Source organism: Bos indicus, chromosome X (genome assembly GCF_029378745.1).
Source record: "Bos indicus isolate NIAB-ARS_2022 breed Sahiwal x Tharparkar chromosome X, NIAB-ARS_B.indTharparkar_mat_pri_1.0, whole genome shotgun sequence".
In the NCBI taxonomy this organism is placed as follows: domain Eukaryota; kingdom Metazoa; phylum Chordata; class Mammalia; order Artiodactyla; family Bovidae; genus Bos; species Bos indicus.
The window spans coordinates 137,972,175-137,992,214 of record NC_091789.1 but is presented as its reverse complement, the minus strand read 5'-3'; the positions used below and the strand labels follow the sequence as shown (position 1 = coordinate 137,992,214).

The following is a 20,040-nucleotide window of genomic DNA, read 5'->3' as shown; positions in this document are numbered from 1 at the left end:
TTTCCAGCACAGAGCTCTCCAAACAAAGACAGGTTATCACATGTACCCGAGAGCTGCCTGGGAAAAGCAGGAGCTGTAGTTATCAAAGTTGGAACCTGTATGAAATATGCTTTTGTCTCCGTTTTTGTTGCACTCAATCAGGTCAACAAGTGTTGGCCAAGCGTTGAGCGTGGTTTCCTGTGGGATTGTGTAAGGCCTTGCAGGACAATAAACGTTTGGGGGGCACTGAGTAATGTGGCCATTTCTGACTTGGCAGCCGGGAAAATGTGAGACAATTTGCTGCTGCTGGAAGGAGGACAGCTGGGGCTGTGTTCCTGCAAGAGCAGAGCAACCTCACAGCCGTGGCCTTGAGCAGCAGGACCAGCCAAAATGGTGCGTGTAAGCGGCAAGTGGCTACAAAATAGGTTTGCATCTGGGTGTTGTAGACCCTGAAGTTCACAGATGGGGTGGCGGGGGGAGCGCTTTAAGAAAAGTACGGCAAAATTATGAATGTGACGCTGATGGGGCTCTTTGGTAGGACCATGTCGTTCAGGGGCCTGCTACAGGAAATTCACTGGAAATTCCCTCCTAGCTCAGCATCTCGTTCATGGAAACTGTCAGGTTGTGTGCACATCACCATTGGCTTGATCTGGCTTTGTGTCGTTTCCTCTGCTGATTTTCTCCATACCATTCTTTAGCCTTTGCCTTTCCAGGAGTTTGTTTCTTCCTTTAGTTATTTATTTTTTTAATTGAACTATAGTTAATTTACAATGTTGTATTAGTTTCAGGTGTACAGTAAAATGATTCAGAGATATATATATATATATATATACACACACACATATATATATGTAGTTTTTCAGATTCTTTTCCTTTATAGGTCCTTCCATGACTGTTCATACTGGCTTCATAACTACTCCTGAAAAGATAAAGAAATGTTAGTCAAGCCTTCTTTTATTTATCTGGGTTTTTTGATGTTATTTTAGCTAAGAATATTTGTTCTTAGCTTCCTGAAGTCCCCCTAAGTCAGGCGTCTGGGGTATTTTAGATGGAGGTAGAAGATGGGAGGGAGGTGAACCACACAATTGCAGCCAAATTCGTAGAATTTTGAAAATTCTCATGGACCGTGATGGTTTCATTGGATTGAAGAGGTTGTACAACTATAATGTAGTCTAGGTCAGTGGTTTTCAAACTCTCTTGTGCACATAAGTCCTCTGGGGATCTTGCTAAAATGCAGACTCTGATGTACTGGGGCTGGGGTGAGATCTAAGAGTGTGAATTTAAAACAAGCTCCCAGAGTATGTTGATGCTACCTGTCCATGGACCACACTTTGAATTAACATCCAAATATTGATCTGTTAGAAATCTGGTGGCACAAATACACAGTCAATCTGATTTTAAGGTAACCAGTCCCAGGACTGAAAGCTTGTAACAGACCCACAGAGCAGGTGCTTGTTGACTAGAGAAGGCATGGGGAATCTTCTTCCCAATACCTCTTATCCCCGGGGGGACAGAGGCAGGGGCGCTGGGGGAAGAGGGGCGAGGCTTGAAACGTATGTTGAAGGTCATCTCACTGTCTCCAGTTTTTAAACTTCACTATGATCTTTTGAAAAACTTCACCTATGGAGTGATGGGAGGAAGGGGTACAGGTTTCTGGAACAGCTACTAGGGTGCTAGGCATCATACTGCCATTTTCTCTCGACTCCTAACAATCCTTTGAGGTGGTTATTGTTTTACTCCTTTTACAGATAGGGAAGCTGAGGTTTAGCAGGGTTAAGTAACGTGCCACATTGCATAGAGAGAGGGCAAGGATTTGAACCCACCAAAGCCTGGTGCTTTTGTCCACATCAACCTGTATCCTTAGCAGTGTAACATGTTAAATAAATTCAGCATGAGGTATTAGGATGTGGATTTAGCACTTTTTGCTTTTTTCCTAAGGAAGGTGCCCAGAAAGGTGTCCTGGGCAGAGGGGAGGGAGCAGAAGGAAAGAGGTTGCTGAGAAGAAGGAAGAGTTTAGCAAAGCTCTATGAGGCACTGAAGACGAATTTCACACCTAAAGCAAATATTAGCTCCAACAGGAAAGACACTGGCATTCTCATCTTCTTTGTCTAAAAATAGCTTCACAAACTGTGTAGTTTTCAAAAATTCGTTTTGGAGCAACCAAAGTATGGTGTTTCAAAATGCTGGATTCAAGTGTCACTATTAAAGGATTTCTGTCCACGTCATGCCAAGATCAGTTGTAACTTTCTCTTGCCTGCAAAATGTCACATAAATGGGGACCTGGCAGCTTCTGTGGGGTGTATTCGTCTCAGGCCAGGGTCTTAAGAGTTATATTTTTCAATCACTTTACATGATTCTGAGTTAAGCTTTCTGTTCCCGTTTAACTTACCATCATATTTTTTTTTTCAGTTATTTAGCAGGAAGATAAGCAGGCCTGGCCTTGGGCAAATAGTGGGAGATCAAGTTTGTCACAGGTCTAGCCATTTTGGGTCCCAGTCTGCACTTGGAGCGTCTTCCCTTTCCTTCCCGCTCTCCCTCCTCCACTGCTTTCCCATGCTAGGTATTATTTTAATATCCTGACACCTATCAAAATCCTTAGGTAAATGACATGCAAAGTAAAAGAGGATAACTAAATCAAATAAAGGGGTAAGGAACTGCTACCCTCACCTCTCAATTCTAAAAACTAAAGCCTTAAAGGCTCCATCCTGAGCCAGTCAGGAAATATACACATTGGTTTCAGGAACTATCTGATGGCCCCTTTTAACTGGACATACCTTTCTCCCTTCCTTTCCTGCTTCCTGCTCTGCTTCTGCACCACTTAGAATTTATTCCAACTTCTGTGGTTGTATGTTCTTACCTATTTTCAAAACGTGGGCTAGAGTTTTGCTGTTTAACAGTGCTTTGGAGGTTCCTGCTGAAAGATTACTTAACGGGTCACATCTTTCTGATATTTCCAATAAAAGGTCCTTTGTGTGGGTCTGGCAAGACTGAAATTGATGCCGAGTCCTACCATACTGAAGCTTAAGCAAGGCTATCATATGTTTAGCTGAACATACAGATGTTTTAGTGTATTTATTGCCATGAAGGGGTGGGCAGTGTCCCAGACATGACACCAGTGATCTGGATCCCTGGGCTGTGTCTCTCAGGTCACACTGCTGCGATTCTGGCTGAGTCACCTAAGCTGTTGGGGCTCGGTGTTGCTTCTGAAAAATGACTTCCAGGGTTTCTACCACCTTTGATACCCTGTAGCTACCTCCCTACATTTAGGTTAGAGTGTTCTCTGATTAGGATGATTACACAGCTGGCATGTTCTTCTCTACCATCAGTGTTATGCTCAAGAATATGGGCTGTGCATATACACAGAAAACAAACTTCTGGCTACCAAAGGGGGAAAGGGGAGGGGAGGGATACATTAGGGGTTTGGGATTAACAGATCACACTAATATATATGAAATAGAGAACCAACAAGGACCTACTGTATAGCACAGGGAACTCTACTCAGTACTGTGTAATAACCTCTAAGGGAAAAGAATCTGAAAACAATATGCATGTGTGTGTTTTATATATATATATGGTTAATTCAGCATGCACCTTTTATGCATTAAAGGTTACACATGGTTGCTGACTTCCTTACAGAAAATACTGATTTCTTCTAGCTTTTCTTTTCTGCCTCCCCTGCACTTTAATCTTCCTAGTTTCATGTGTTTATGGAAATAGGCAGCCTGAACTATTTGGTAAGCAAATTGATGCATCTATTCTATGTAGGTACTGATATACGAGTATCCCGCCAAATCCCACCAGCTTCTCTACGGAAATAGATCTCTGGTTTCTAGCTTTAGGATCGAATTTTATTCTGTTTAGTTTCTTTTTCAGTTCAGTTCAGTCACTCAGTCGTGTCCGACTCTTTGCGACCCCATGAATCGCAGCACACCAGGCCTCCCTGTCTATCACCAACTCCTGGAGTTCACTGAGACTCACGTCCATCGAGTCAGTGATGCCATGCAGCCATCTCATCCTCTGTCGTCCCCTTTTCCTCCTGCCCCCAATCCCTCCCAGCATTGGAGTCTTTTCCAATGAGTCAACTCTTCGCATGAGGTGGCCAAAGTACTGGAGTTTCAGCTTTAGCATCATTCCTTCCAAAGAAATCCCAGGGCTGATCTCCTTCAGAATGGACTGGTTGGATCTCCTTGCAGTCCAAGGGACTCTCAAGAGTCTTCTCCAACACCACAGTTCAAAAGCATCAATTCTTCGGCGCTCAGCTTTCTTCACAGTCCAATTCTCACATCCATACATGACCACAGGAAAAACCATAGCCTTGACTAGACGGACCTTTGTTGGCAAAGTAATGCCTGCTTTTCAATATGCTATCTAGGTTGGTCATAACTTTTCTTCCAAGGAGTAAGCGTCTTTTAATTTCATGGCTGCAGTCACCATCTGTAGTGATTTTGGAGCCCAAAAAAATAAAGTCTGACACTGTTTCCACTGTTTCCCCATCTATTTCCCATGAAATGATGGGACCAGATGCCATGATCTTAGTTTTCTGAATGTTGAGTTTTAAGCCAACTTTTTCACTCTCTTCTTTCACTTTCATCAAGAGGCTTTTTAGTTCCTCTTCACTTTCTGCCATAAAGGTGGTGTCATCTGCATATCTGAGGTTATTGATATTTCTCCCGGCAATTTTGATTTCAGCTTGTGCTTCTTCCAGTCCAGCATTTCTCATGATGTACTCTGCATATAAGTTAAATAAGCAGGGTGACAATATACAGCCTTGACATACTCCTTTTCCTATTTGGAACCAGTCTGTTGTTCCATGTCCAGTTCTAACTGTTGCTTCCTGACCTGCATACAAATTTCTCAAGAGGCAGGTCAGGTGGTCTGGTATTCCCATCAATTTCAGAATTTTAGTTTCTTTTTAAACCTTCCCAAATGAATTTTCCTTAAATGTGGGTAGGCAGACCTGAGTTTGCTAGTCACTGGAGAGGTAGCTGAGTCAACAGTGGTCCCAGAGCCCTGTTGACTTATTGTATTGTGCTAATACAAGATGGGAGACGTTCTATTTCTAAAAATTAGTCCTCACCATAGATATGCCTCCAATTTAGAATCTATGCTAATCTCAGAAAAGAGGGAAGTACAAGAAAGGGACAGAAAAAAACAGAAGGAGAAAGGCTTGTTCAAACTTGATCAGGAATCAGGTTTTGTCTCAGAAGAAAGTGATCAGGAGGTAAAAAAAAAAAAAAAAAAGGTGTGAGTCATCCAAACAGGGTTCTTTAAGTTTGTTAAGATGCTCGGAGTCCATCTTAAGGGAGTGGAACTTTGAAGGACATCAAAAGCAGGTGGCTCCGGGTGTTTATGACATGAGAACCATGGATTACAGACACATATGTACAGCATGTGAACTCATTTTTGTGAAAAGAAACAACTGCCTATGTAATTTGAAAAGAAATCTAGAGGTATATTCACCAAAATGTTAAGTTTCCTTTTGCTTGTCTGTGCTTCTTGGTTTTGCTGAATAAATGCATATCCATATGATTTTAAAAATGAAAGCCAAAAAATTCACAAGGGTTAGGATTTGGAATAAACATTTTTGTTAAAATTTGACAAATTATATTCCATCAGATGCAACAATGTGTATAAATTCTTGGAGTTGTATTAGAAAATGTTCTGGAGGACTTGGTACCTTCCTTTCTAGTCAATGTCCTTCTTCCCTTCAATATACGGAAGAGACTTTGTGAATTTCATTTGTCAGTGGTTTCTGTGGTTCATCATACTAATTCTTTAGATAAAATTCCCCAAGAAAGAATCTTTCATGTGATGAATGTGCAAATTCTATAAACAGAAAAGCATGTGTATCACACGTAGTACCAGGAAGGACTGTGCACTACCTTGGGCATTGGAATTTGCATTTTTAAAACAGTGCTTTTTTTTTTTTTTTTTGAGTTTGTGGGATGTTATTTCCCTGATCAGGAATCGAACTCTGGTCCCCAGCAGTGAGAACATGGAATGTTAACTACTACACCACTAGGGAATTCCCTAAAACAGTGCTCTAAATTTTACACATTGATTCAGCATCTGAAATAAATGTTGCAACATTAACTTTATATTCAACTAACCACCACATCTATTTAACTACCACTCTGCTTTGAGGAAGAATGTTTCAGGTGTGGATATAAAAGATCTTTGACAGGAGTTTTCACAGTGTTCTCTTTCAGCTTTGTTAATTTTTTTCATGGAGAAATTTAAAAGGCAAAAGTTCCCTACACCTCTGACCAGTATGATATGGCTCCTCCAAAGCAGACTTTAACAAAAAGTAGACCCGTCATAGTTTCAGTAAGTCTTCAAGTGAATTCTCTTCCAGCCATAGGCTATTGGTGTAGAAAATAATCTTATCTGAACAGGCGTGTGTATAGACTTCATCATGGAGGCAAAGGTGAAAGAAAGATGTGATCTCTGCCTTCCCAGATCCAGCTGGGTTTACTGCACCCCAATCTCTGCCTCATTTTTGAGTCCAAGGCAAACAAACCAGTGACCATGGAGAATAGCACTCAAAGGAATTATACTTTTCTTCCAGATAAAACAATATTCAAAGTAAAGAGTTACAAAGACTTTACTGTATTTAATGGATAAGATTACTACTTCTGCCTAAGAGAAAAGCAATACCCTTGGAGAACGTTAGAGAGATTCATAAATAATCGCCTGATCCATGTATGATAAACGATAAAAGCTGAATTGCTTGATTCCCATTTTTAGAGTGGCGTGGCCTATGTCAGGAGGGAAGTTGTCTGGGCCTGAGATAGTTTATTCTATGTCAAGCTGAGTTTCTCAGTCTCCCTTTCTTCAACTTCCCTACCCCAGCGGGCCTATCATACTCCAGGGCCGTGCCTGTTAGTGATTGGATGGGTTCACTTGGCATCTGCCTCCATCCAGACAGAGCAATGTCTGTGTGGCTGCTTCCTGATCAAGTGATGAATTGGATGCAAATACCTTCTTTTTAATGCATGATCCTGGCATAGCCAGAAGGAAATGAGTGGGGTGCCTCAGAGCAGTGACTTTTTGCCTAGAGCTTGAGAGTTAAAGACATAGAAGCACACTTCTTCGGCTCTATCAAAATTAAGGTGAGTAAAGTTAATTACCTTCAGATTATCAGTAAACAAAAAAGATAGTAATGATTGGGCGTCTGACGGCTAAGAACCATGTGATTTCACAAAGCAAAGAAGAACATAAGGAAGTTGTTCTCTTGTGACTGACTACTTAGCATTCCTTTTCATTACCAGACCTGGTATCAGACAGAGGGTTGAAGCAACAGAAGAAATCAGAAAATGCATTCATTTTCCAGAAATAGCTTAACTTTTAATGTTTTATGCAATTCTGGAAGAAAAAGCGAGAGTATTTTAGTTTATGAAGCACCGACTCTTTCAGTTCTTTTACATCTCTCTTGATTAACTTTTGAAAAAGTTTAACACTTAGAAATAGTGAAAATTATACCCATGTCCTTTATGCTAAAGATTCATCATGTTCAGGGGTTGTGGTGTCATTTAGCAACAATATCAGAGTCTCACAGTAGTTTGGATAATTTGGTCCAATAATTGACCCCATTAATGGAGGGAAATTTCAGTTGATCAGTTACCTCAAACGTGGTGAACTGTCAGGAGTTGAAATTTTTAAAAGTTGGATGATATTCAATTCAATTCAACAAATGTCCATAGAATACTTAAGGAAAAAAGGAGAATTTTGATGTGGTGGTCTGGAGGGTAGTGTGAAGATGGTGAATGTATGATCCAAAGTGGGGGATGAGCACACATAAAAATGATATTAAAAAATCAACATATTTATATAAGTCATAGCCAAGGCAGTAGGGAAAAAGTGCAGGTATGTATGCATTTAAGAGCATGCTTTGTTCCATTTTCCTCTGTAGTTCTACTTTTTTTAAAATTAAGAGGGCAGCAGAGGTTGAGACAGATAGCATCACCGACTCAGAGGACACGAATCTGAGCAAACTCTGGAAGATAATGAAAGGACAGGGAAGCTTGGTGTGCTGGAGTCCATGGGGTCACAAAGAGTCGGACATGACTTAGCGACTGAACAACAATACTATCCCTTAACGAGAAATAGTTGAATAAAAATTATGAAAGCTAAAAGAGAACCTAGCCAGATGCTGCTAACACGCATTTTAATCACTTTCTTTTATTTAGGACGACGATATGGACACAAAATCCATTCTAGAAGAACTTCTTCTCAAAAGGTCACAGCAAAAGAAGAAAATGTCACCCAATAATTACAAGGAGCGGCTTTTTGTTTTAACCAAAACAAACCTCTCCTACTATGAATATGACAAAATGGTAAGACTCTTATTTGTTCCATTGTTTTTATACTACTTATTTTTAAGTCTCCACTGCTGCTACTGCTACTGCTAAGTCACTTCAGTCGTGTCCGACTCTGTGCGACCCCATAGACGGCAGCCCACCAGGCTCCACTGTCCCTGGGATTCTCCAGGCAAGAATAGTGGAGTGGGTTGCCATTTCCTTCTCCAATGCAGGAAAGTGAAAAGTGAAAGTGAAGTCGCTCAGTCGTGTCCGACTCTTAGCGACCCCATGGACTGCCCCACCAGGCTCCTCCATCCATGGAATTTTCCAGGCAAGAGTACTGGAGTGGGTGCCATTGCCTTAGTGCTTAATATAAGGAAACAGAATTCTCAGCTTACACAGTAAAAACCAACTTGTATTCTCTTATCCCATTGTCTTTTCTTAACCAAGTTATAATTAATTCAAGATACCAGTGTTAGTCACTCAGTGTCTGACTCTTTGTGACCCCATGGACTGTAGCCCGCCAGCCTCCTTCGTCCATGGAATTTTCCAGTCAAGAGTACTGGAGTGTGTAGCCTGGTGTGCTGGAGTCCATGGGGTCGCAAAGAGTTGGACATGACTTAGTGACTGAACAACCAGGGGATCTTTCCCACCCAGGGATTGAACCCAGATCTCCTGCATTGCAGGCAGATTCTTTACCATCTGAGCCACCAGTGAAGCCCATAATTCAAGATAAAGGATTTTTCAAACATTGGTTAACTTTACTAAGGAAAAGTGTAACTTTAGAAGACTGATTCTCAACTGAGGGTGATTTTGCCCCCTAAAGGACACTCAGCAATGGCTGGGACCATTTTTGGTTGGTTGTCATCACTGAAGGTGGAAGACAGTTTGCTATTGGCGTCTCCTGGGTGGAAATAAGAGTATTTATATGCAGCTGAGAAATCTATCATGGTAGAAATACTGAAATACTGTCATAAAATTGAAAAATGAAAATGCGTTGTGGAGTTAAACCTTGATGTTACTGAGTAGATTAACCATATGGTAGGAGATTTGAAATGTGTTTCAAGATTATCAAATAATTAAGTGCTGCTTGAAGACTTGCTTTGGGGGAATTTAATTAAGTTTATGTCCACACTCGAAAAATATATTATGTTGTCATTGAATTTTTACTATTATGGAATAATTGGAATGATTTTCACATGCTCATGTCATCTCACAATCTCTCTCTCCTAAGCATAACCTTAACTTTATGCATTTCTTTGTGCACCACTGTATATCACATGAGGCATCTTATATTTTCCTTTTAATTCAGAAAAGAGGCAGCAGAAAAGGATCGATTGAGATTAAGAAAATCAGATGTGTGGAGAAAGTTAATCTTGAGGAGCAGACCCCTGTGGAGAGACAGTACCCATTTCAGGTAAGGGGAAAGGTAACATCCATTGGATGGATAGCTGTTCTTTTAGTATTTTCTACTATGAACTCAGTATTGGGGGGATAAATAAAGACATTGCAAAATGGTTCATTAAGATGATGGCATGTGCTTATACTTATGTAACCATAGACAGCATTCTCAACCTCTCTCTCTGAATTTGTAACATCCCCAGATGGGAGTTGTGCAGTTTACTAAGTGTGTAAGCCTCAGTGGTCTGACTTGCCTTGGGGTCTGATGATCTCTTTTATCCAAAATTGCAGAGCATTTCCATTACACTGCAAGGTACTAGGCACAATGTCAGGAATAAAATGCCATCCCTGTCCCCAAGGCATTTACAGAGCGTTAAGATGAAAACGTCAGCGTACCCATGGTGTCCCAGAAAGCAGAAGCTGCACTCCTCACTCTAAGAAGTCAGGGAGACTTCCTGTTGGAGGTGACACTTGGGTTGGGAAAAACAATGGGGTTTAGCTCGGCAAAAACAGGAGGGCAGCAAAGCCAAAGAAATAGCAGATGTCAAGGCACTGGTAGGTGGAACAGTATGGCATATTTAGAGAGACCCAGATGGTGCTTAGAATTAAGCAGCCCAGTGAAAGAGTGACAGAAGAGTCTGGAAAGGTGGGCTGGGCCATATCATGAATGGCATTGCACGGCATGCTAAGGAGTTAGAATTTTACCCTCAAGTATTTCAAACACTGGCTTGCTGTGAAGGCTGTGCCTACAGTACAGGTGGAAATGGCCTGATCTAACAGCTTCCCTACTTTTATTATATTAGGAATATTTATCTATCTGCTCTAAAGACAGACGGACTGTCCTTCCAATGGTCAGATTACCCTGTACTAGTATGAGGGAACAGTGGCCAAAAATGAAATAAAAGAAAATAATCCAGTCAGTGAACAACCCATACTTACAACTTAAAAAAAAAAAAAAAAAAAGAACATTACTCAGTTGGGAGAAACCAAGGGAGTATGTGCTCATGGCAGAAGCTTTGAAATGAATATCAGCATGGCATGGAATACTCAAAAGTACACTGGCTTTGATGCCCCACAAATATTCTCAACCTCTGAGTTTGTTTCCTCATTTACAGTGGGCATAATCTCATATTTTTGTAGAGTTGAAAGGGAATAAAAATGTTAAACTGTCTAGAAAAGAGCATAAATGCAATGCATTGTTTACCCACAAAAGCTGAATAAACTAGAGAAGGATCTGGGGAAGACATTAGAATGTTCACACATCTCACCAAATGTCTTAAAAAATAGAAAACTGTTTATCCTGGGGACTCCCAACGTGGGACATGACCGTAGGGAGTCACATTTTAACCCAGCATAAGCATGAGCTATATAACGATCAGAATGAAAGGATATTGACCAGGATGGTATAATAAAAGGAAAGGACATCCCATCCCTGAAGATATTTTCCAGAATAGAGCAGATAAACACTTTGCAGTAGGCTACAAAGAGAGTCATGCACTGGGTTGGTGGATGGACCAGAACACTCCTAAGACATCTGTAATGTCTAAGGTCTTATACTTTTATAATTCTCCATGGCTCGGGGATTCCTGCTGAGACCTCCATATTTGCTGCTAGATGCATCGTTGCTGTGGTTTTCTGAAGTATAAACATATCTGGGATAAAATATATTGAAGGGTAGAGGATAAAAATAACTAAATTTTAAAAATCTAATTCAGAGCTAATGTATATCATGTAATAAAACTCAATGTTTCTTTTGAATAACAAAAATTTTGTAGTTGCACCAGAGTGAACTATAACACAGTTACATCGAAACACACCAAATATTTTCCTTTCCAGATTGTCTATAAAGATGGGCTTCTCTATGTGTATGCATCAAATGAAGAGAGCCGAAGTCAGTGGCTGAAAGCATTACAAAAAGGTACTTTTTAAAAAGTCATTAAAGGGAGTTGCTGACTGAGTTCTTTGAGACTTGGTGGAGAAAGTTGTGGCAATAAAAGGGCCTACCACCAAGACAGAATCTGTTGATTTTCCTACCAGCCTCAGAGAACGTGCTGCACTCACCCTCGTTTTGCATTCTCTTTTGTTACCTAGAGGAAGCCTGGGGATCTGATTCCCTTTCCTGCCTGGTAGCACAGAGCTGGTGTTGTGCGTTGTGCCATCCAGCAGCTGGGAGGAAATCAGGCCACCTGCTCTCCACCCACTGTGCTTGCCTTTATCAGAGCAAAGTCTAGGTCCTCATGGGGCTCTGGCAGCTCCTGTAGCTACTGTACTTTCGACGTTTATAGAAATTTATGTCTTAACACTTACAAAGTATTTATCATTTGCCAGCTACTAGGTCGAATAGCTGTAAAACACTCTCTTAGGTAATCCTCTTGACAACTCTATGGCAAGGAGTAATATTATTCTCTGTTTTCTAGATAAGTGAAGTTAAACAGACATGGCCGACATCAAATACCTAATTACAAAGAACGTATAACTCAATTATCCAAATCCAACTTTTTAAGAGTACAGTATAAATGCCAGGCAAAACTGGGAATTTGATGAAACATTTATTTAGTGATTCTTAGGCTGCCCTGGTAACATCCTTTGGCAGAAGAGAGAAAATTAATAGTAACTTGGCACTATGATGTTTCTCCGTACGATATTTTTATTTTAAAGGTGGGTAAAGGTGTAAGAACAATACGTAACTCAAACGAATGGCTCTACTGGTAGAATTTAAGATATTAAGCTCCCAGATGGGGATAATTTTATTTAAGTTTTAGATTCAGGTTCTTTTTTACTACACCTCAAATTACAACACTTAGACATCCACCTACTCTGCTGCTGCTGCCGCTAAGTCGCTTCAGTCGTATCCGACTCCGTGCGACCCCATAGATGGCAGCCCACCAGGCTCCCCCATCCCTGGGATTCTCCAGGCGATAACACTGGAGTGGGTTGCCATTTCCTTCTCCAATGCAGGAAAGTGAAAAGGGAAAGTGAAGTTGCTCAGTCGTGTCTGACTCTTCATGACCCCATGGACTGCCAGGAGCCTACCAAGAGCCTACTAGGAGCCTACCTGGTAGGCTCCTAACCCCATGGAGCCTACCAGGCTCCTCCGCCCATGGGATTTTCCAGGCAAGAGTACTGGAGTGGGGTGCTGTTGCCTTCTCTGCCTGGGCAGCTCATGTGAAGGCAAATGGAACATAAAAGGAGAAGAGAGAGAAGAAGTGACTCTCGTAGCCTCTAAACTGAGAGAGAGAGCCCCTATCACTAGGGCTGCCCTGTGCACAGTAAGCCCTTTGTACCAGTTAGTGATGCTTTGGGACACAGGTAAAAAGACGCCACACAGCTGCTCAAATACATGTTTGTTCCTCTTCCAAATCCAGAAGTAAACAAGCCCAGGGCTGGTGCAGCAGCTCAATGGAGTCAGCAGGAACACTGGCTCCTTCTAGAGTTCTGCTTTGCTACCCTTAGAGACTTCCAGAAAGGCTCTGAGCTTTCCCAGAAACCTTTCTCTGCAAACTCTTGCTTGTGTCTCATTGGCCAAAACTGTGTCTCATGGCCATCTCTGTGTGAGAAGGAGGCTGGAAGACAGCATCTGGCTTTTCCAGCCTCCGTGATGGATTATAGCAAGAGAGAAGGTGGGTGAGATCAGCTGTCAGTGTGGCCAACCAATCTGCTACAGGAAAACAAAACGGTTCCCTCACTCAAATCCTTTCTCCTATGAAGTTTCCCTGATCTAGAATGACACCACCCCCCTACCCGTGTCCCAACGTTTTTGTGTCTATTATTTGGCTCAGGTATTATAAACTGAGGTGGACATCAGAGACACGAAATTTCCCAGATGGTAACCTACATTGGGTTTGGGCTGATTCAAGAGTGTCGGCTACCATGGCTTTGACTTCAGCTGACCAGATGTGAATAAAGTGTTCCTTTCTTCTCAAAAATTAAAACTGAAGGGAGTTTGGCAGGGAAGTGGGCATGTGAGCATTGTAATACAGTAGATCGAGCTTGGGTCTGAGTCTCAAATGTGCTAGATAATGAACTCGATCAGGCGACACCACCTCTCTGTGCCTCAGCTTACCTGACTCTGTAAGAGCCATGGTAGCAACAGCAGCTCCCCTCCAGTTTGCTGAGTAGGTTAAATGAAATGGTGCAAGTGAGGGAAAATATGTAAATGTGAAGTCCTATACACATATTAATATATGAGTTTCTCTTAGTGTCATTATTAGATGGTAGGAGTATTGCAGTGTGGACTTCTGGACTTGATTGGAAAACAATTAGTTACTCCCGAAGCTAAATTCATGTAATAGGAAGTAATAACAACCCTGGTACACAGAGACCAGGACCTTACAGAGCAGAAAGGCATGTAATGTACCCAAGGAATTGCAATGACCATTAGGGACTAAGGTCAAGAACTAGTGTTTTGTAATCCTAACTTCTTTTGCTTTTTGTGACTTCTGTAATAATTTCCCTTTAATTCCCATTAATATTTGGTAAAGCTTTTTAATGCCAAATTTTTTAGCTAAGTTGAGTTGAATTACACTAAAGAAATGATATCATTAAAGCCCACTGTTCACTGAGCACCTCCTCTGAGCCACACATTATGCTGGATGCTTTACATACATTGGCTCATCTCCTCCCAATGACCCAGCAAAGTAGATATTATTATTCCCAGACACTTCCTGGAGTCAGGGTTGTAAAGAAGGAACATTGTTCTCCTGGTATCAAAATACGGAATCCTCAAGATGAATATGAAATCAAGAAGGAAGGAGTTTAAGTCACACCTAGACCAGCCCTCCCTACCTGGAGACTCTTCTTGAACTGTTCTCTACTAAGACCTTGTAGGTTTCTCTGCTGCATTTTGAGAGGTGAATTTGTTGCAGACACAGTATTATACTCAAATATTGGAACTTCATTTCTTTGCATTCAACATTGCCCTATTCCCACATTTTTTAAAAATACACACATACTCCTAGAAAAGTAATCCCATATTCCTTAGTATTATATTCCCATCTAATCCTTTGTGGAAACAGGTCAAAAGTCACAAAAGACAAAGAAGGGACAAGGAACTGTTCTAGATCAAGAAAAACTAGATAACTAAATGCCATGTATGATTCTAGATTGGATCCTTGATCAGAAAAAAATGAATGATTACAAAGGGTATTATTGGAAAAACTGGAAAATTTTTAAATACAAAATGTATATTAAGTACTAGTATGGTATCAATGTTAAATTTCTTGAATCGATCATTGTATTATGGTTATATAAGGGAATGTACTTGTTAACAGAAGTTACATGCTAAAGTATTAATGGGCGACATTATTTAGGTCATGATATCTGCAACTTACTCTCAAATGGTTAAGCAAAATAATGATAAAATTTTAATAATATGTATGTAAAAAAAGAGACTAAGAAGAAACAAATGTGACAAACAGTTAAAAATAGGTGAATCTGTATGAAGTGTCGGAGAAGGCAATGGCACCCCACTCCAGTACTTTTGCCTAGAAAATCCCACGGACGGAGGAGCCTGGTAGGCTGCGGTTCATGGGGTCGAGAAGAGTCGGACATGACTGAGCGACTTCACTTTCACTTTTCACTTTCATGCACTGGGGAAGGAATGGCGACCCACTCCAGTGTTCTTGCCTGGAGAATCCCAGAGACGGGGAAGCCTAGTGGGCTGCCGTTGATGGGGTCGCACAGAGTCGGACACGACTGAAGTGACTTAGCAGCAGCAGCAGTATGAAGTGTATATAGACATTTCCTTCACTATTCTAGCAACTTTTCTGTACACTTGAAATGTTTCAAAATAAAAAGTAGAAGGGGGAGTATATGTTTATTGGAAATTTCTTTTCTTCTTGTTAAGATCTAGTCCTACTCTAAAATCCTAACACCAAGCTGATGTGTATATGTATTTTCTAGTAGGTATTTTTTTTAAGACTGATGTAAGTTATTGTGTGTTCTCTATAAACATGGTTAGACTTTTCTCTTTGGCTTTTCAACTTCTGAGTGAAAGAATTACATCCTTTAGGAACCATTTGCTCTTAGGCTGGTTACTGGCAAAATGAGGTTTTCATTGTTTTACGATGACAGCACTTACTGAATGTGCTTCTTCTCTTGGGTCAACATTTGCTCATGCTGTGTTTTCTTCCTGCCTGCTCCCCAGAGATAAGGGGCAACCCCCACCTGCTGATCAAGTACCACAGTGGGTTCTTCGTGGACGGGAAGTTCCTGTGCTGCCAGCAGAGTTGCAAAGCGGCCCCAGGATGTACTCTCTGGGAAGCATGTAATGTGACTCCTCTGTTGGGCTGGACCCTGGGTACAATGCCCTTTAGGCAGAACTGGCAAGTGCCAGAACAGCTCACCAGTTCGGGAAAACATAATGTGCCAGATTGGTCAGCATTGTGCATACCCAGCCTTGAACATGCTATCTGACAAATGAAACATAATTCCAGAGTCAACTGAGTCATGTTCCATAAAATAATAACAACACAAACATCTGCCATTCATTCATGTCACGAGAAATGTTTGTAAAGGGAAATCATAAATCAAGAAAGGAACTGTTTATTTCCTTCCAAAATTCTTCCTGGTTTAAGATAAACTCCAAAAGAGGAGAATGTGGTGAACATACATCACCATGGTTCATAAACTAACATCATAAACTAAAAACACCAACATTCTTTTAAAAAATATGTCAAAGGATAAAATATAAGTATTGCCATAGATACCAAAATGATGGATGGCCAAGTTTTCAAAGATAAATTTAAAATGACTTGCCATTCTGTATATGTTTGTTGATTTCCTCATAACAACAGAGAAGGTAGTATAGGGTTTGCTTTATGTGCAGATTCTATCCAGAGTTATATTTCTAGGGAAATCTATCTGAGACTTTATCCAGGGACAGGAAGCCCACTGAGTGACTTTGAAGGCCTAATGGAGGGAAAGAATTACACTGTTTTCTGCTCATGCCCTGTGGAGTCCCATTCTATCACCAGGATACTTACATGAAACAATCATATATTTTAGAAATTTATCATTGTTTAACAACATTAAGCTGTTGATAAATAAAAAGGAGAACTTGTTTTGGTAACAGTTTTACCAGCCTGGACAAAATATGCTTGGATTATAACTAAAGAATTACGTGAGATCAGCTGCATGATAACAACTTCAAGAACTGTAGAACAAACAGGGACATGAAATATTATTCAAATTCACTGAGAATCATGTTAATGTTACTACTTGTAATTTTACAGCAAAATCAGTGACTAAATAGTCCTTGCGTTTCCCATCTCAATGAAACTACACAATGAATATTTACTGATCTTAATTAGATCATATTGCTCTTTATACTCATGAATGATAATGATTCAATGAACTTTACAGAATGCACTGTGCATGGATCTTCCCTCCAGTGTGAAGGCCAGAGAGTAATGTTTCCTTGTAACATTAATCATTAACCCCAGTGTTTCTGTCTGTGGTCGGCATTATTACTCAGCAGGCCAGATTCCAGCTCTGACCTCACCCTAACTTCCTGAGAAAGAGCAAGAAAACAGGCCAGAGAGAGCACTGCCCTGGGACCATCTTCCTGGCCTCTGTCTGCATGGCACCTGCCATGTGTCCTGGGTGCCACAGGCTCTCTGCCAGCTTCTGAAGAAAACTACAGAATTTAGTAGAGGTGTTAGGCTCACAGGCAGTTGTGATATTGTCTATCTGCCTAAGTGTAATTTACTCCCTCAACCTCCTCCTCTGTGAGCTACAGGGCAGCCCACAGGCACATCTACGAGGAAGGAAACAGTTGGGCATCTTTCCAAAGTACATGGCCTAAAGTAAGTTGACCATACACCCCAGTTTGTTTGAGACAGTCTCATTCTTCAGCTGGGGACCTGGCATAATTATTAAAAGCCTACCTATCACCGTCAGAAATGTCCCAGCTGGGTCAATAAACCATACGGCAACCCCACTTAAAAGGCATATACTGGTTTCACACTCACAGCCTGGATATCTATCTACATGTGTGAGTAGAAAGAAAAATCAACAATTATACTAAGAACAGGGAGAGGAAAAAGTTCAGGATAGATGTGTTCACTTGTAAATCAGCTATTTATATGCATTGTGTAGGAGCCAATCAAAGAAGAATCAGACACAGATTCTGAATCCTAGGGTCACTGACACTACCCAACGAGATTAGATATCTATTATTCAAATACCAGGTGGCAATGTGGTATAAATTAACAGCTTATAGAATTTAGAGCAACTTGAATTTCTTATCTGCTTGGGAAGATACTGATAATCAATGGTGAAGTGGTATTTGAGTTGGATATCATACAGGAGAGCAACATAATCACTCCAGATGTTGTGTCTAAGTCCGTGTAATCTGGAATATTGCTCACACTAACTAGTTCACTCTTTTGATTCATAACATTGGGTGTTTTATTTTGTTTTATTTAAATTTTCTTCTGATATTACTTGGTTTTACTCTTCAGATGCTGATCTGCACACTGCCCCCAAAGAAGAAAAACACGGAGTTCCCATCTTCCCAGACAGAGTGGTACGTCAACATTTCAATTTTTTTTCACAGTCAGGGTATATTAAATAAACCGAGAGTTGCCAAATTCAAGACTAGAATACATGGGCTTCATTCAGAATGCCCAGCAAGAGAGAGAAGATGTGTGCTATCGCCAATAGCTATGGCAGTAGCAAATAATAAATTCAAACATAGAACCATTTTTATCATGTTATATTTTTTCATTTGATAACCAAGCCTATTTCTAACCTGTAAACGCAAAAAATGGTGTATGACAGAGAAGTCCTTAAGATGGTATGACATATAACAGGCAGCTATTATTGGCTGGCATTCCTCCTCTACCACCAGCATGGCTAAGTCTGCCTCATGTAAGTGCCCTGGGAAAGGAATGGGACAACACAGGACACAAGCAGAATATAATTCTTTCCCTCCATTATCTTTTCAAAGCCACTTAGTGTGCTTTCTTCTCTGTTCCTGGATGGAATCTGGAGATTTCATAGTTTTCCAGTCACCTCAGATGAAATGAATTTTCCCAATTACTAGTAGTCATGAGAATAGCCTCTAAAGTGATCCAGCCAATATTATAATCATATGACTCCAAACACCATTTCAAGTTAAAACTTACCCCCTTCCCTTAGCTCAAGTCTGCATCAGAGGGCAGCCTGCTTTGGGGAAGAGGTCATGGAGAGGCTAAGATTTCTGACCCTTTCAGGATCGAGGCTCAGGAAGAGAAGGTCTAATGAAAAAGAGAGTCATATGTGGCTGGCCCCATCATGATTTGGTAGTGGTGGCTTCTGGTGAGACAGTTTTCTAACACTGACTCTTTATCATATGGGAGACTTTCACGGGTCTCCCCTTGGGGTGTAGTTTTATGACAGAGCAAATGTCTTGACCTTAGCTCTTCGGTTTCTACCCCTCCAACTTTTTACTGGGTCCATTCACTCATTTTGAGCTGAGTTCCTTTCAAGATGGCTTCCAGCTAACTCTCTCTCAAGGGTGGAGTTGGCCTACAGGAAAACAGAGCCTTGATCTCTCTGCTTAGTAAAATTGTATGTGGTTCAAGTTCACAGTACAGGCTATCCTTCTGCTCTGCTTTCTTGGGTTCAAAGCCGTAACTTCCTGCTTTTAGGCTTCCCAGGTAGGTGTCAGCCTCCTCAAATGCCTTGAGACATATAACATGGGTTCCCAGTAGTTTTCTGGAAGCTCGCCTGAAATGAAGAGAGCATCTCCATCCACCCATCAGCTCTGTGGTGGCTTGGGTACTTATTTTCACACACATTCATGCATACTTACTTCTCTCTTTCTATCTAAAGTAAAAACCATATAATTTTTAGACACATCCCTAGTGGTCCAGTGGTTAAAACTCTACATTTCTATTCCAGGGGGAATGGGTTACATCCCTGAACTACATACTGTGGAGCACAGCCAAAACAAAACAACATATAATTTTTGTAAACCAACATGAAAGATAAAACTAAATCCATTATTGTCACAGGTTGAATTTTTTCTCCCTAAATTCATGTCCACCCAAAACCTCAGAATGTGACCTTATTTGGAAAGAGGGTCTTTGAGATATAATTAGTTAAGGACAAAGATGAGATCCTGGATTAGGATAGATCATAAATTCAATTATTGATGTCCTTATAAGAAGAGGAGGGAACACAGAGAGATACACAGAGAAGGTAGCCACTTAAAGACCTAAGCAGAGATTGGACTTATGATGCCAGAAGCCAAGAATGCTTAGACCCAACAGAAGCTGGAAGAGGCAAGCAAAGATCCTCCCCCTCAGCCTTTCATGAAAACTTGCTTTTGGACTTTTGGTCTCCAGAACTGTAAGAGGATAAATTTCTTTTGTTT

At 40.8% G+C, this 20,040-nt stretch overlaps 1 protein-coding gene across 2 annotated transcripts in view; it reads left to right on the top strand.

Moving 5' to 3' along the window:
* The first annotated feature begins 243 nt into the window (after positions 1 to 243).
* BMX (BMX non-receptor tyrosine kinase) overlaps positions 244 to 20,040 on the top strand; it is a 46,285-nt gene continuing 26,488 nt past the window's right edge. For both annotated transcript variants that reach the window (XM_070785195.1, XM_070785194.1), the window contains exons 1-6: positions 244 to 372; positions 8,169 to 8,315; positions 9,592 to 9,696; positions 11,517 to 11,598; positions 15,826 to 15,945; positions 18,143 to 18,207. In XM_070785195.1, the coding sequence (XP_070641296.1) occupies positions 370 to 372; positions 8,169 to 8,315; positions 9,592 to 9,696; positions 11,517 to 11,598; positions 15,826 to 15,945; positions 18,143 to 18,207 (522 nt within the window). In that variant the 5' untranslated portion in view covers positions 244 to 369. The remainder of the gene's footprint in view (positions 373 to 8,168; positions 8,316 to 9,591; positions 9,697 to 11,516; positions 11,599 to 15,825; positions 15,946 to 18,142; positions 18,208 to 20,040) is intronic.